Source organism: Hyla sarda, chromosome 4 (assembly GCF_029499605.1).
Source record: "Hyla sarda isolate aHylSar1 chromosome 4, aHylSar1.hap1, whole genome shotgun sequence".
NCBI lineage: Eukaryota > Metazoa > Chordata > Amphibia > Anura > Hylidae > Hyla > Hyla sarda.
In genome coordinates, this window is record NC_079192.1 from 327,161,504 (window position 1) to 327,176,547 (window position 15,044).

The following is a 15,044-nucleotide window of genomic DNA, read 5'->3' on the forward strand; positions in this document are numbered from 1 at the left end:
AAATGTCAGGGGTGCCAACATTTATGGTCATGACTGTACATAGTATGGATGCACCGAAAGGGAAATTTTGGTTCGAAACCAAAAATTTAGCCTGTGCTTGCCCGAAAATCGAAACCGAAAATCTATTGCCCTGCCCACTTTTTGTACAGTTTTGTACATTTTTTTTATACAAATTTAGTCAAATTTATTTAACTAAGTAATCTTAAATTAAAAACTCCATACTAATAATAATAAAATGACAATCACGCCCTGTACACTAAACCAGCCCCGGCCCCCTTATAAACTTCGGGTCAATGTGGGAATAATGCAGCAAGCATTACATACTGGCTCAGCTTCAGATGTGCAGATCTTGGGGAAGGTGTGGCGATCCTGCTGGTACTTGGCACCAACTGCGCTTCTTCCGCGGGACATGCCTAAGTAAGTTCCAAGCCATGCCCCTACTTCAACTCCTTAAGGACACAGCCCATTTTGGCCTTGAGGACACAGGAAAATTCCAGTTTTGCGCTTTTGCTTTTTCCTCCTCGCCTTTTAAGAGCCATAACTTTTTTTATTTTTCCCCCTACGGATCCATATGAGGGCTTGTTTTTTGTGTGACCAATTTTACTTTGTGATGACACCTTTCATTTTACCATAAAATATATGACAAAACAAAAAAAATATTTGTGGGGGAAAATTGAAGAGAAAAATGAAATTTTGCAACCTTTGGGGGTTTATTGCTTTTACGCAGTGCACTTTATGGCTAAATTATATTTTCTCTTTATTCTGTGGCTCAATGCCATTAAAATGATACCTAATTTATCATGGCTTACTGTTTTCATGAAGCATAAGATCATACAATGTTTTATTAGTATCAGATCAATTGTCCCGCGTCCTTACCCCTGTGATCTTCTTTTTACACTTGCCACAGTTTGGAGCGAACCTGACATCATAGCAACGTGGGCAGAATATAGATCCCTTCTCCTCAAAAAATCCTCCTTCCTCAAGGACTTTATGACACTGGGAACAAGTAAATTCCTCAGGGTGGTAGTAACGCCCCAGTGCCAACAGATATTTCCCTCTGTAAAGAAAGTTCAAAACATCACATTGACCACTATGTTATTTTTTGTGTATGTTATTTTAGTTCCACTACTTAGATCTTTTTTAGTCTGTAGAAGAGATATGATGCCACATTTAGTTTTTTTACTTCCAAGGGGCAACCAATCTCTTTATTTCTGCATAGACAGTATAGCAAGGTGTGTATGCTTTATGGCAGTGGTCACTGCTTCTTAAGTTTCCGCAGCCTATGCTGCCTGATCTTAAAGTGGCAGAAGGTGCCACAGCCACTTCAAGAGAAGTGAGCACTGATTGCTGGTAAAGGTGCCGTATTAGTAGAGCAGGAGCACAGTAGAGGAGATGCGCCAGCATGGGGTTGCTATGGACTGTAACTACAGTCCGGGTATGGAGGCAGCCTACTACTATGTGGGGGCACAGAGGGGGCCTAACTACTATATGGAGGCACAAAGTAAGCACTATTACTGTGTGAGGCAATGTAAAGTTTGTAAAGAGGTGGGCATTGTGCTGGAGAAAAGAAGGTAACATGTTTGTCTGACAGCTTCTGTAAAGACGGTTTAGGTTGGAGAGTGAACAAAAGGAAAGGTGAACAACTCTGATCAGAAAAGACATCACCTGTGAGTCAGGGGGCCTGGGGACATAGGGAGAGGAGTAGGGCATTTGGGGAGAGGATATGGAGTAAAGAAAATAATATAAATTAGAAATAACAGCAACTATATTAGTTACAAACATGTTGCTAATATGGGGGGCACAATTTTTGGAAAAGATTATGAACCACTGCTTAAATGGCATCAGTAATGAATGGGAGTTAAATGAAACAGAAATAGACGATTAAAAGTGTACGGTAAAAAGTGTTACCATCCTGCCTCTGCTAACCCAGTCACAGTCTACACAGCAAAGCAGACAAGTGATCAGCAATAAACAGGAAGTATCAGATTATTTTGTCTGCTCTAGTTGCTAGTGTGAAAACTGAAACATTTAAAGAAACAATTCAGATAAAAAATACACCTAAAAAAAAATTATAAAAAAAACCTGGGTTAAATAACATGAAATCTTCTTGTAACACATTCCCTTTAAATAGAGTGCCCAGTAGACAAACAAATCCTTAAAGGGGATTTCCGATGACCTATTATTAGAAAAAGCCATCAATATCATCATGGTTCACCTTTTGACACCCCTGCCAGTCAGTTGATTAAATGGGCTGTGGTGCATCCATGTAAGCACTGTGGCCTTCTCATAATTTACCAGGCACAGTGCCACACCTTCTGTAGCACCTGGTATTGCAGCTTGTCCCAATTAATTCAATAGGGCATCAATATTAACGTCCCATAATACCCCTTTAAAGTGTTACTATAATTTAAATAACTTTTGACAAGTCAAGTTTTCATTGATCATGGTGTAGGTGATAGTTGAGGAAAAAGAACACTCCAGGCACCTGCATCACATGATCCTCGGCCTCTCGTAGCAATCTTGATCACTTCCTGGTGGGAGATGCTAAGTGTGGCCTCTGGTGCTCACGTGTCAGAGTGGCACGCACAGCCTCCGCCTCAACAAAATCTGCAGCACAGCCTCTGGAGTGAGCAAGCTGCCATCCTCAATCGCTAATTGTGGTCTAGGTTCTGACACACTTACCAATTGCTAGAAGGAGCAGAAGTGTTCAGCTAAGTGCCTTCTTCTCTTCTTGCTGCAGGAGACGGATTCTATTGAAAGTCTATTGAGCCAATCTCCTTTAGCGAGAGATAAGCAATCAGCTAAGAACTTCTTCCCACTGCTTCTAGAAATCAGTGGAGGTCTCGGCACCAAGACCCTGACCAATCCAAACTTTTGGACACTGTATCTTGACACTAGTCTTTAGGTCACTATAATATACAGAAAGCACTCACCTAATAACCTTATTGCATTGGGAACAGATAGGAGTCTTGTCACCAGTTGAGGTGGGCTGAGCCGCCTGCAGGATGGAATTGCGGTTTTGGGCAGGGGTGGGGGTTGCTGGTTGGCTATGTTTAGTCATTACAGTGGTAGTTTTATCAGGTGCATAACGCTCAGCAAAAGAAGGATCCGTGGTCCAAGGGGGCCGAACAGCAGGTCCGGAGGGAGGTGGTGGAGGGGCTGGGAAATCTGGGAAATCTGAAAAAGAACAAACATATATTAGGGATGTAAGCTGCACCTGTTCTATTCACTTTGTCCGTTTACTGTATTAATTTAATACAACAATGATAAATTAAGGCATTATCATTGAGTTTTAAAGCAGACCTGTATGCAGGAAAACAGGGGATAAATAAGCTCGTTCAGATTGGGCTAGTCATTAGAGTTCCAGGCATACTCTTTCTTTCCATCGGTGATATATAAGCTTTTTTGTTTATTTTAAAAATAAAAGAAACAATCTGATTGCTATGGGCAATTGCACCCCTCTTTCTCTACACAGGTTTTGACAAATCTCCCTCATGGTCTGGACTTATCTGGGGTTTGCTGTGTTGCAAAATAACCCCAGGACTTGAGCCTTATTTACATATTTTTAAAATGCAGTATATCTTACCAATGGAGAGGACTAGGTATGCCCGAAATCCTGATAGCTAGCTCAGTCTAGCCATGTGCTTATTCACATCCCTGTTTTCCTGCTGACTTGTCCATTTTAACTTCAAGAGGACCATTGGCCAAGCACCAAAATTGAGATTTAATGGCTTTGAGTGTCCTGATCACACATCTCTTTTACAGTTTCTTGATATGCACTTCCATTACAGAGATATGATGTTTTATAGTCTGACAATTCAGGGAATCAGAGGGGTGTGAACATAATTTTAATAATGGGAGTAAATATTATGTAATGGACAGGATAATACAGTCAGGGGGTGTAAATGTTTTACATTTAGGGGTGCGTATGCCTAATACATACCCCCTTACTGTAGAAATACCATCCATCACCTAATATTCACTCCCATTATTAAAATTGTGTTAACACCCCTCCGATTCCCTGAATTGTCAGATTATAAAACCTTACATATCCGTAATGGAAGTGCATAGTCACTCCCAGTATTAAAAGTAAGTTTATGTCCATCTGACTGATCAAGAACGCATCAAGAAACTGTAAACAGGTGTGTGATCAGGGAACCCTAAGTTATTTACGGATTACTTTTTTTTTTGGGGGGGGGGGGGGGGGGGGGTTAACCACAGGTCCTCTAATGCCTTTTGAACTGGATAAGCTATTGTAAGTACAGCTAACATCTAATTGTGGAGGTTAGAGTATCGGAACCACTGATGTTTTATGGACAGAGTATAAATGTGTAAGCCTGGGTTCACACTATGTTTTTGTTTTCTTTTTACTATATCCAAAAATTTTGTCAACTATGCTATTGTATGCAATTTTTTTTTTACTTTGCTAAATAGTAGCCAGAACTGTACATATCAAAACTGTAGTCATGGGGCAATGGAGAATAATATTGATAAAGTGTAAATATGTCACGTGGGAGTATCTGCTGCAGACAAAATGGATTGAATACATTTGGAGGATGGAGACATAATAATTGACGGGTATTTTGAAGAAATAGCAGTAATCACTCATTACAATTGTCCTGATTAAAGGGCAGACTCTGAAAACATAAATGGAGAACAAAGCCATCTCCGCTGTAGGTAAAATAGTGGAGGTTAGATGAGATACCAGGATCACTGTGTGCCTTAGAAGAACATAACATTTTATACGTATTTGGTGGTGGTTTGAGAGACCAGCTGCATGATATTCTTAGCTGGACAAGGCTGTGCTGCTCCATCATGTGAGAAGCTCAGTCAGTGGTGATGTGTCCTATGGACAGGGCTACATACAAAATAATCACATGCTCTTGTTCCTTGTTTTAATATTATATATGAATAATTAAAGGAACCTGTCATCACTTTCACGCTGCCCGAACGGCAAGTCATTGGAGCGATCCCTACCAACTTCTTCCAGTCCCACCAGCTTTGATTGATATCTCTCTCCCTTTTGGGTATAGGAAGAGATCTACAGATCAAGGCCAACAGGGCAAGTAGAAGCCACCAGAGACCATCCTGATGATTCTTGGTTCAGGCACCATGAAAGTGATGACAGGTTCCATTTAAAGCCAGGAATCTAGTCCGAGTACTGGCATATGAGGAGATGCTGCTTGGAGTGTGGAGGGATAAAGATTCAGACTTTTTTTTTTTTTAAAGGTTATCAAGATAGAAAATGTGTTTTCCTCTATATCTCAAAGAGTGTATGTTAATACCCCCATCATTTACCTTGGCCAGAGATAACAGATACATTCTTCCCCTCTTGCCTAATAGAAAAAAAAACAAGGTTAATACTGAACAATATGAAATGAAAATAGGTTATGTCATTTTATATAATATGCAAAAAAAGAGTATGTTGCAAATTGGACAAAATATATGACATAAGATTCTAGGTCCCGCAGTGTAAATAGCATATACATTTCCCCTTACCAACCCTAAACATATTATTCACCTATCATTAACAAAAAAAGTTTGCTATAATGTAGATAATACCATTATATGTATATTTGTAATATACATTGATTACAATTTTTGTATATTTTTGGTTGGAAAAATGCTGCCCCTGCAGCTATTACCTGTGTTTCTCTATGAGGGGACCAAATACAGGAAGTGAGGGTAGGACAAGCAGGGCTCTGTGCAGGCTCCTGGCTTGTCAATCAGCCTGCTGTGTGAGCCAGGAGCACGTCACAGAGCCTCACTGCACAGAGCCCTGCTTTCCTCCGTGCACAGAGCCCCCGATTGTCCTCAGTGCACAGAGCTCTGCTTGTCCTCAGTGCACAGAGACCTGCTTGTCCTCACTACACAGAGCCCTGCATGTCCTCAGTGCACAGAGCCCTGCATGTCCTCACTGCACAGAGCCCTGCTTGTCCTCAGTGTACAGAGCCCTGCTTGTCCTAAGTGTACAGAGCCCTGCTTGTCCTAAGTGTACAGAGCCCTGCTTGTCCTCAGTGTACAGAGCCCTGCTTGTCCTCAGTGCACAGAGCCCTGCTTGTCCTCAGTGCAGAGCCCTGCTTGTCGTCAGTGTACAGAGCTTTGCTTGTCCTCAGTGCACAGAACCTTGCTTCTCCTCAGTGTACAGAGCCCTGCTTGTCCTCAGTGTACAGAGCCCTGCTTGTCTACAGAGCCCTGCTTGTCCTCAGTGTACAGAGCCCTGCTTGTCCTCAGTGTAGAGAGCCCTGCTTGTCCTCACTGCACAGAGCCCTGCTTGTCGTCAGTGTACAGAGCTCTGCTTGTCCTCAGTGTACAGAGCACTGCTTGTCTACAGAGCCCTGCTTGTCCTCAGTGTACAGAGCCCTGCTTGTCCTCAGTGTACAGAGCCCTGCTTGTCCTCACTGCACAGAACCTTGCTTGTCCTCAGTGTTCAGAGCCCTGCTTGTCCTCAGTGTACAGAGCCCTGCTTGTCTACAGAGCCCTGCTTGTCCTCAGTGTACAGAGCCCTGCTTGTCCTCAGTGTACAGAGCCATGGACCAGGGACTCCTCTACCCAACTGCACTGTCCAGTCCACTCATCAAATTTAGACTTTGGGGTCAGCACTTATTCGCCAACAATGACTTCCTGTAATCTGTGAAATGAATTTCCACAATTTAATGAACCAACATTATAACATATAGCACAGTGAAGTTTTGCAGAATAAACCAAAGACCAAAATGCTGCGGTGCTTGTAAAGAATATATGAATTTTTGCCACAATAATAACCTTTAATGTATTTTGTGTATTGTCATTGTTTTATTTGTGACAGTATACATAATTTGCCATAGTTTGATACATTGCATGGACTGAACACACATATTTTATCATCCAGTTGGGAAATACCTTGCAAAAAATTTCAACCCCACCCCTGTCACCAAGCACTTTATGAATGTAGCACAACTTGAATGGGGAATGTAAGGGCTATATGGACATTTTTATATATTCTGAAATGTTCAGCTGGGCCGAAAAAGATTTCTTGTTATAAAAAGAAATGTAAATGAATAAAACCATTTAATGCGGAAAAGGTGGAACTTCACCATTCTGACCTTCTCATTTGGACTCCAAAGTTTTAAAATAATTTCATGCCATTCGTAACCTGCCTGGCCATTCACTGCCCTATATCTGTCGCTGTCTTCATCACTAGGATCTTCTGCATTGCTTTAATCTGCATTACAGCATATATAAATCAGTGTTGTCGTCATCCAATTACAGATGCTTATGGCCAAAGAGCAATCGGCATATACACAATCCTTCCAGTATCACAGCAACGATGTGCACTTACATTAGTAGATGTAAAGGCTTATACAACGCTAACAGGATAGGGCTTCATCCGTGATCAATGAAGAGGACGCAGGTTATGTTTATTCTTTATTCCTTTTTATACATTTACCATATCCTCCTATAGGCAAATCTCCTTTACAAAAAAAATAAAAATAAAATAAAACAAAACATCAACTTTTGCCCTGTCTGGAAATTAAGTGGCTAAAGCTGTAGATTTCCAGCCACTCAGAAGCCATACTCTCCCTCCTCCCTGCCTGAGTAGACATCTGTCACCAGCCTCACTATGTGCAGGAATTGCACTGAGACGTGTCATGTTCTGGAGCTCAGCCATTATACGTTACATAACAGGCATTGCTCTATGTATGTACAACATAATGGATTTCTTGTCTTCACATACATGTGTATGAGAGGGACGCGACTATATTCTAATCTACACTAGTGACAGTAACCTGCCCTCTCTGCACTAGCTCATTATTGCCGCACTACTTCAGTTTTATTGAATTTATATGGGCTGGAGCGTGTCGCAGTGCTGCGATCAGCATGTTCCTGCAGAATACTAAGATACCTCCAGGCAGAGAGAATAGGGCTCTATAACAATGCAATTTACTGATGTTCTTAGGCTAAGTTTCCACTTGTTTTTTTTCTGGTAGTTTTTGGAGATCTGCCACTGCAATTTTTCAGCCAAATTCAGAAGTGGATCCATAAGGGAGGAGAAGTATAAGTCCTTCCTTTATATGTCCTATTCCTTTTGAATACACTTCTGGCTTTGGCTCAAAAACTGCAGTGGCAGATATCCAAAAACTACCAGAAAAAAACCCAAGTGGAAACTTAACCTTAAAGAGAGCCTGGGGTGTAATGTTACCAGATACCACACACTGTTAATAACTTTTTTACCTCCACCTTATCAGCTCCTAAAATACACCTAGTATAGGCCCCCAGCATACATTCTAATGTATTTTGTAATCTTGTTTCATTCGTTTAGATACAGTGTATAATAAAACAAAGATTTCAGTGTAAAGAATATACACCAACCAGCCACATCATTAACACCACCAACTTAATAAACAGGATTTATCAGGTCAAGCTGCCATCTGTCATTGCTCGATGGTCCAGTTCTGATCCTCACCTTCCCAGAGTAGACACTATCAACCATGGAGTGGAGTCAGCATAGGCACTCTAAGGGCTTATTCACACAATGGAATCTCTGTACAGAGATATTCCAGGCAGAGATTCAATCTGGAGCCTGCCAGCAAAACAAGCAGGCTATAAAATGCTTGAAAATGCTTCTTCTCAATAGATGGCAATGCATTTCAGTGCAGATTCCACCAAAAGAATGAATGGTGCAGTGTGAATGGTGCAGCGGAACCCCATTAAAAACAAAAGGAGACTGCTGCACAGTATTTTCCAATCTGAATTTCACTCAGAAAATACATAGTGTGAATGGGCCCTAAACCATTCTATAAATACAGATCCCCATATGCTGTATCTGACATCCTTCTATCAGAGCCAGCCTTAACTTTATCTTGAACTGGAGAGAAATAGACGCCGGCACAGGCAGAAGTATATCAGTCACAGGACTGTATGGTACAGGTGGACTAGCGGTGTGGTGGTGTGGATGCGGTCCTCAGATAAACCTGCGGTGCTCTCCCCCAAAGTGTGCAAGAAGTCCATTCATAAACATACGAAAAGAAAGAAGGGGCACTCAAAAGCCTTCTCTTTTACGAACCTTTTATTCAGTGGTTATCAGCAGCAGGGACGCCAGGCAGATCTTACACCACGCCGGACCAGTAACGACCAGGAGCCATGATGGTAATAGCTATTTCATACCGCTCCCGGCGCTTCTCTAGACCACTAAACTTAACGTTACTGTTACAGTAGCTCCTGGGCAGGATTGAACCAAATAGGTTCTTCTTTGCTCCTATATGCCCAAGACCCTGTCACCAGTTGACCGCTTCTCCTTTCTTGGACCCCTTTTGGAAGGTACCAACCTCTGCATTATGGGAACACCCTAAAATACATCTTGTTTTGGAGATGCTCTGGCCCAGTCTTCACAGAACACTTTCAATTGGTTTAAAGTCCAAGAGTGCACTGTGCGTAGTGATCTTTCATGACAAACGTTCTTGAACTGATATCCCTCACATGGACAGTTTGTGTATCTGTAGTAAGTGATGCAAGATGAAGGACTTTATGTGCCAAACACTTTAGTACTTGGTGACCCCGCTCCGTAACTTTGCATGGTCCACCGCTGAGTGGTTTAGCTGTTATACCTGGATGCTTTCACTTCACAATAACATCACTTACAGCTGACAGGATAAACATCTAGTAAATTAGGAAGTTCACAAACTGACTTGTGACACACATGGGATCCTGACAGTAAAAAGTCACTGAGTTTTTCAGTACAACCCATACTACTACCAATGTTTGTCTTTGGAGACTGCATTGCTGTGTGCATGATCTGTGTGTATCACCTGAACTAAAGAATTAGGAAAGATGTCCATATAGTTTTCTTGTTATAGCGAGAGAATATATTTTATTATTGATTAGTTTTCTGGAACTCTGCTTGTAGTCGTTAAATTTAAGCATTTTTTGTCATGCCGGGAACACATTACTGTGCAGCTTCTTATTATAACAGTGCAGTCTTTCACTTGTTAGAGGAGCAGCTTTTGAACCTGAGCTCCAGGACTGTTGTTCATACTGTAGGCAGGTTATGAGGACCTGTCTTTGGTCATGCAGTTTCTCGGCTACGTACGAGTACATAGAGACTTTTTAATGATCTCTCTCATCTCCCGACCGTATTCTATGTCTGCCAATCTTGCATAGGTTAGGTTCACCCCCACATATGGATCTTTTTCAGGCATATGCCTATACCCATAACAAGTCCCCAGTTGCAGTAAGAATAGCAGCAGCTTAGGCTAAAAAGCCCTTCTAAAAAGTGAAACGGCGTATTATAACAGATGTGTGATGACTAGTAAGGAAAAAAAAGGAAAAGAAAGGGCGCTCCTAGTGCAATAAGGTAATTGATGTAAGGATCCCCTTTTTGGCAACCCAGCTTACCAGATGGTGTTGTGCTAAGAGCACAACATCTGGATGTACGTGTAGATTCACAGTGTTTATGGACATCCTTGCCAGTATTGAGGTGGCAGCTTCCACATGGATCCGGTCCTCTGCAGGGGCGCCAGTACAATGAATTCTCAATGGTTGAGGGAACAAATCGTGTTGTATCCCAAAAAAACATGGATCTTTAGCGCCATCCTCATGAACAAGTCTTGAAACAGTTTGTTCAAAACATAAAGGTTTATTGGCGCAACATAAGTTTCGAACCCGGCCGGGGTTCTTCATCAGGCAACAGATAAAAACTACTTGCTGCATTGCTATTAGTTTTTATCTGTTGCCTGGCAAAGAACCCGGGCCGGATTTGAAACTTATGTTGCTCCAATAAACCTTTATGTTTTGAACAAACTGTTTCGAGACTTGTTCATGAGGACGGCGCTAAAGATCCACTTTTTTTGGGATACAACACGATTTGTTCCCTCAACCATTGATAATTCACTACATGACTAGGACAGCCTATCATCTCTGGAAGAAAGCAAGGAAGGTCCCTACTCAATGACTACAGCCAGAAATCTTGAAAATTGAGAGGAATGGATAAAGAGTTTAACATTTCTTTTCTTATAACAATGGATACGTTTTTTTTTTGTTGAATCACTAATCCCCCTTCAATAACAACAGTCCAGATTTTATAGGGTTAGAGTATGATAAGGAATATATTTTTTATAAACGTCTTCTTCATTATTATTAGCTATGTCTTAAAACAGAAGACACCCTGAAGGATGTTTAAAACCAACATTGTGATTTCACTGGTATCACACTGAGATGTTCAATGACATGTCATTCACACTGACACTTATCTCACAATGTGGAGGTGGTTAGAAAATGTATAGCTAACACTTTACTACAGCATAATATGCATTTCCAAAAGGATAGGTAAAACAATCGTCCTTGTATCATAGGCAGCAGTAAACTAAATGGTTTTGGTTCAGACTAGGAAAAATCTAATAAATTTGAGCAATGGCATCCGGGAGACCATTGGAAGTCCATTTCACAAAATCATTTAAATCAATTTAAATGTCTAGTGTGGCTTCCCTTATATAGATGACACCTATACAAAAGAAAAGGGCAATCTGTCCATGTCTTTAATGTATAAGAGTGACTGGCTACAAATTTTAAAGGGAAAATGGCAGTCGGTTCCCCTGCATTAACCCAATACACAGGGTTATCACATCCATAAATCGGTAGTCTGTATGGTGCTAGTAAGCAAAGCTGATCTTTAACACAATGGAGGCGGGAGCCAGCCTTTAGAGCTTCCCTGCCTCCTCATTTCTAACAGAGCTCAGGCGCCGCTCCCTCACTAGAATGTACGGTAGTTAAAGTTAAATTCATTGCATCATTTAACCAATACTTACATTCAACTCCACATAGCACATTATGCTGGTAGCTCTTGGATACTGACAGCAGACCTATTGACAGACAAAGGCATTACATATCTGAGCTCCTATAATCCAGCTAGATAGTTAAGGGCCTTTTACACGGGTAATTATTGGATGAACAGACAGATTACTGTCCCTTGTGTAAAAGATCCAGCTGTCAGCCAATAAATACACAATTGTTTGTAAGGCCCCTTTCACACTATAAAAATTCATCCATAAAAATTTTGAAAATCGGCCTTTAGAAAATCCCATTATAGTCTATGGGATTTTTCTAATAGCCGTTTTAACCCGTTATCGCCCGTTAATAATAACAGTTGTTATTTTGTGACGGGTGAATGAACGGAAGAAATAGTACATGCACTATTTATCTCGTTACTATCGTCCGTCACAAAATAACGTCCGTTATTAATAACGGGCGATAACGGGTTAAAACGGCTATTAGAAAAATCCCATAGACTATAATGGGATTTTCTAACGGCCGTTTAACAGCTGATTTTCAAGATTTTTATGACGGACGTTCATTATGGATGAATTTTTTAGTGTGAAAGGGGCCTAAGATGGTTGATCACTGGAATCGTGCAGCCTTAAAAAAAGGGGAGCCAAAGGGCGGCACAATCCTAAATTGGTGTAAAAGGCTCATTAAATAAGGGCAGATTTGCTAGATCGACAATTGTATCAGACATGGGTCTACCTGCATAAAAGGACCCTTGGTTTTACCTAAATCAGATAACTGTAGAAAATGCTACAAATTCCTGGGAGTTGCCAAATTTAGCGCAGAGTAGAATTTCCTGAGCATACTGTGAGATTTGAGTTTTTTAGGCCTTCAGAGTAGTAAATGCAGCACTGGACCATAATAAAAGCATTAAGACCATGTTAATGCCGTGTTTTGCATGCCTATCCTGTTGCAGTCAGTTGCCACTGACTTTGTGTTTTCAGGATCTAAAATTATAATTAGTGTGATGTATTAACATACTGCATTTTTTTTGTTCCTGTTGTGCACTTTAGAATTTATTTTTACAGCTTTTGTGTGCTACGCAATTGCTACCACATACATGTGAAAGCAGAAAGGGGATCCTTTCCATGATGTACACGTATTTAAAGATTTGGAAAAAAGAGTCAAGCAACCTAAGATTTATTGTTGTTATTTGACAATGAGGTAATCTGCAAAAAACAAAATGTGGAGTGGAGTTATAAATAAAATAAATTTTAAATTTTAAAAATGATTTAACCAAACACAAAAAAGATCATTTTGGTGACAGGTGTCCTATAAATTCCCTTCACATGGATGGCCATGTGTCAATGGTGTTTCTTGGTTTCTCATACCTATGAGATGATCTATGGGAAGGTAGGGGTTAATTGTGCACCAGCCTGCATCCTCATCAGCCAACATCTGTTCTACATCTGTTGCACTTTTGGTCAGGAGGAGTGCGGGGGCAGACGCAGGATTACTTCCTAGCAGGAGGATCTGAACACAAAGCGTTCTGCTCCGAGCCTGCCCTCTGTACCAGCTGCCCAGGGCTGAACATAGAAAGGAGAATTCCTTGTCACTGCTGGAACCTCCATAGAGCCAAAGCTTAACCCCTCTGTTTGGTAAATGTAATATGAAGATGGTCACATTCATAGAGATAAGGTCACTGAAATATGGTATACCAATTGAGGCTGCAAGTCCTTCAGGTAGTTAATGGGGTTAATAGTTTCCCAACAGCAATGGTTCTAGAACATTCCCAATTAGACATGTGAAAGTCTCCCTGGAGATGTACAATGACTGGTTTAACTAAAAAAAAAAACAGTACAGTGTGTCCGCTGTTTGTACTGTCGTACGGGCACATTTAAAGAAATGGCATCATTATTTTACAGTTTATCGAAATCTTTGTAGAAATTCTAAACCCGAACGCTGGGATTTGTTCATTCATCTTACTTTTCAGCTACATCACAGGTACATAACTGCGTGTTATCAATCCCAGCCATATAAGCTGACATTTTATTAAAGGACTCCTAAATGGGATGTGCACAGGGCTCCATCTCTCTGCAGAAACCATGGCAGCAAACAAGACAGAAAAGAACAAGACTTCCCTCCTAAATGGGATGCTGGGAAGTAAAAATCAAGTTTTCCGGCGCTGATCAGATGCAGTAGATACGTAAGGACCCAAGGTTATTGTCCAAAAGGCTGATTTATTAGCACAACGTAACGCGTTTCCGGTCCGAAATGGACCCTTCATCAGACAGGTGTTTTGCAACATCTGGAGGCACCCTGGTTGGGAAACACTGAAATAGACTGATTTACAGCTCCCAGCAGATCTTTCTTATGTGGAAGGACTTGCTTTATCTATATTAGTTATGTACTTATTTATCTTTAATCTCACTTTTTCCTATTTTTGGATGACATTTTGGGGCTTCAGAACCAATTACCAGGTTTCCATAGAGTTATGGTTTCAACATACAATGGTCGTCCTGGAACCAATTAATATTGTAACTTGAGGGACTACTGTATAGTGCAGCATAAACTATAAGGGAATAATGCAGAGGTTCTTGTGTGAGCGTTGTGCTTACCTGATGTGGCAGGCATGGGGGAGGCACTATACTAGATGACATTCTTTCACTAAAATCATTTCCTAATGCTGCCTATATTTCCTATGAATCTGCTGGCTTTGCAGATAGAGGGTGTGAAATTTTATCATTGCACCCGTTCCTCTTATTAGTCTGTTGGTGCTAGAGTTCAGTCAAGTGAACTCCTGCTCATAAGTAGGTTGAGGTCAGTTCACACTATGCACAGTTTAGATGTGTTTTCTAGCAGGATTAGGCGATTATGTCATCCTGTAGTTCACAGGAAGTCAGGTTTGACGGCATTTTCATATTAAGCACTGAGATTTTCAGTGAGTCAGACTTGTGATCACATGACCCAGTTACAGTAATGAAACGCATGGCTGCAGCTGAGCTGTGCTAAAATAAAAGAAATTGCACTGTAGGTCTAGTGATGGTGAGAGTGCATAATATGGGGAGCGCTGGGGTGTCATAGTTGATGATAGCTGTACATTTGCAAAAGGCCTTTCCATTATCATTTCTCAGATCAAAAAGATACTTTGGGGGACAGGATTCTTAATAAAGGGGTATTCCAGGAAAAAACTTTTTTATATATATTTATATATCTCAACTGGCTCCAGAAAGTTAAAACAGATTTGTAAATTACTTCTATTAAAAAATCTTAATCCTTCCAATAATTATCAGCTGCTGAAGTTG

At 40.9% G+C, this 15,044-nt stretch overlaps 1 protein-coding gene across 5 annotated transcripts in view; it reads right to left on the reverse strand.

Moving 5' to 3' along the window:
- Positions 1 to 15,044, reverse strand: part of PDLIM7 (PDZ and LIM domain 7) — a 117,869-nt gene that overhangs the window by 12,951 nt on the left and 89,874 nt on the right. For 4 of the 5 annotated variants that reach the window (XM_056575015.1, XM_056575016.1, XM_056575017.1 and 1 more), the window contains exons 6-8: positions 5,299 to 5,336; positions 2,934 to 3,177; positions 877 to 1,057 (exon numbers count right to left, since the gene is read on the reverse strand). In XM_056575015.1, coding sequence (XP_056430990.1) covers positions 877 to 1,057; positions 2,934 to 3,177; positions 5,299 to 5,336 — 463 coding nt within the window. The remainder of the gene's footprint in view (positions 1 to 876; positions 1,058 to 2,933; positions 3,178 to 5,298; positions 5,337 to 15,044) is intronic. The other variant, XM_056575019.1, reaches the window with a different exon arrangement.